Source organism: Myotis brandtii, unplaced genomic scaffold (genome assembly GCF_000412655.1).
Source record: "Myotis brandtii unplaced genomic scaffold, ASM41265v1 scaffold601, whole genome shotgun sequence".
In the NCBI taxonomy this organism is placed as follows: Eukaryota; Metazoa; Chordata; class Mammalia; order Chiroptera; family Vespertilionidae; genus Myotis; species Myotis brandtii.
Window position 1 is genome coordinate 584190 of NW_005370276.1, and position 269 is coordinate 584458.

The 269-nt window shown below is 70.6% G+C and overlaps 1 protein-coding gene across 1 annotated transcript in view; it reads left to right on the plus strand.

Moving 5' to 3' along the window:
• The window catches only part of SULT2B1 (sulfotransferase family, cytosolic, 2B, member 1), a 77264-nt gene extending 77001 nt beyond the window's left edge, over positions 1-263 (plus strand). The window contains exon 9 of the mRNA XM_014550421.1: positions 76-263. Coding sequence (XP_014405907.1) covers positions 76-257 — 182 coding nt within the window. The 3' untranslated portion in view covers positions 258-263. The remainder of the gene's footprint in view (positions 1-75) is intronic.
• The last annotated feature ends 6 nt before the right edge of the window (positions 264-269 follow it).

The window sequence follows — 269 nt, forward strand, 5'->3', positions numbered from 1 at the left end:
GGCGGAAGGGGGCGCTGGGATGTCGGGGCAAAGCTCCGGATGCTGACACCCCCCCCCCCCCCCCCCTCCCCGTAGGGGTCTGCGGAGACTGGAAGAACCACTTCACGGTGGCGCAGAGCGAAGCCTTCGACCGCGTCTACCGCGAGCAGATGCGGGGGATGCCGACCTTCCCCTGGGACGAGGACCCCGAGGATGCCAGTCCGGACCCCGAACCCAGCCCCAGCCCAGACCAGGCCTCCGAGCACCCGCACCCGTGACCCCCGAGAATA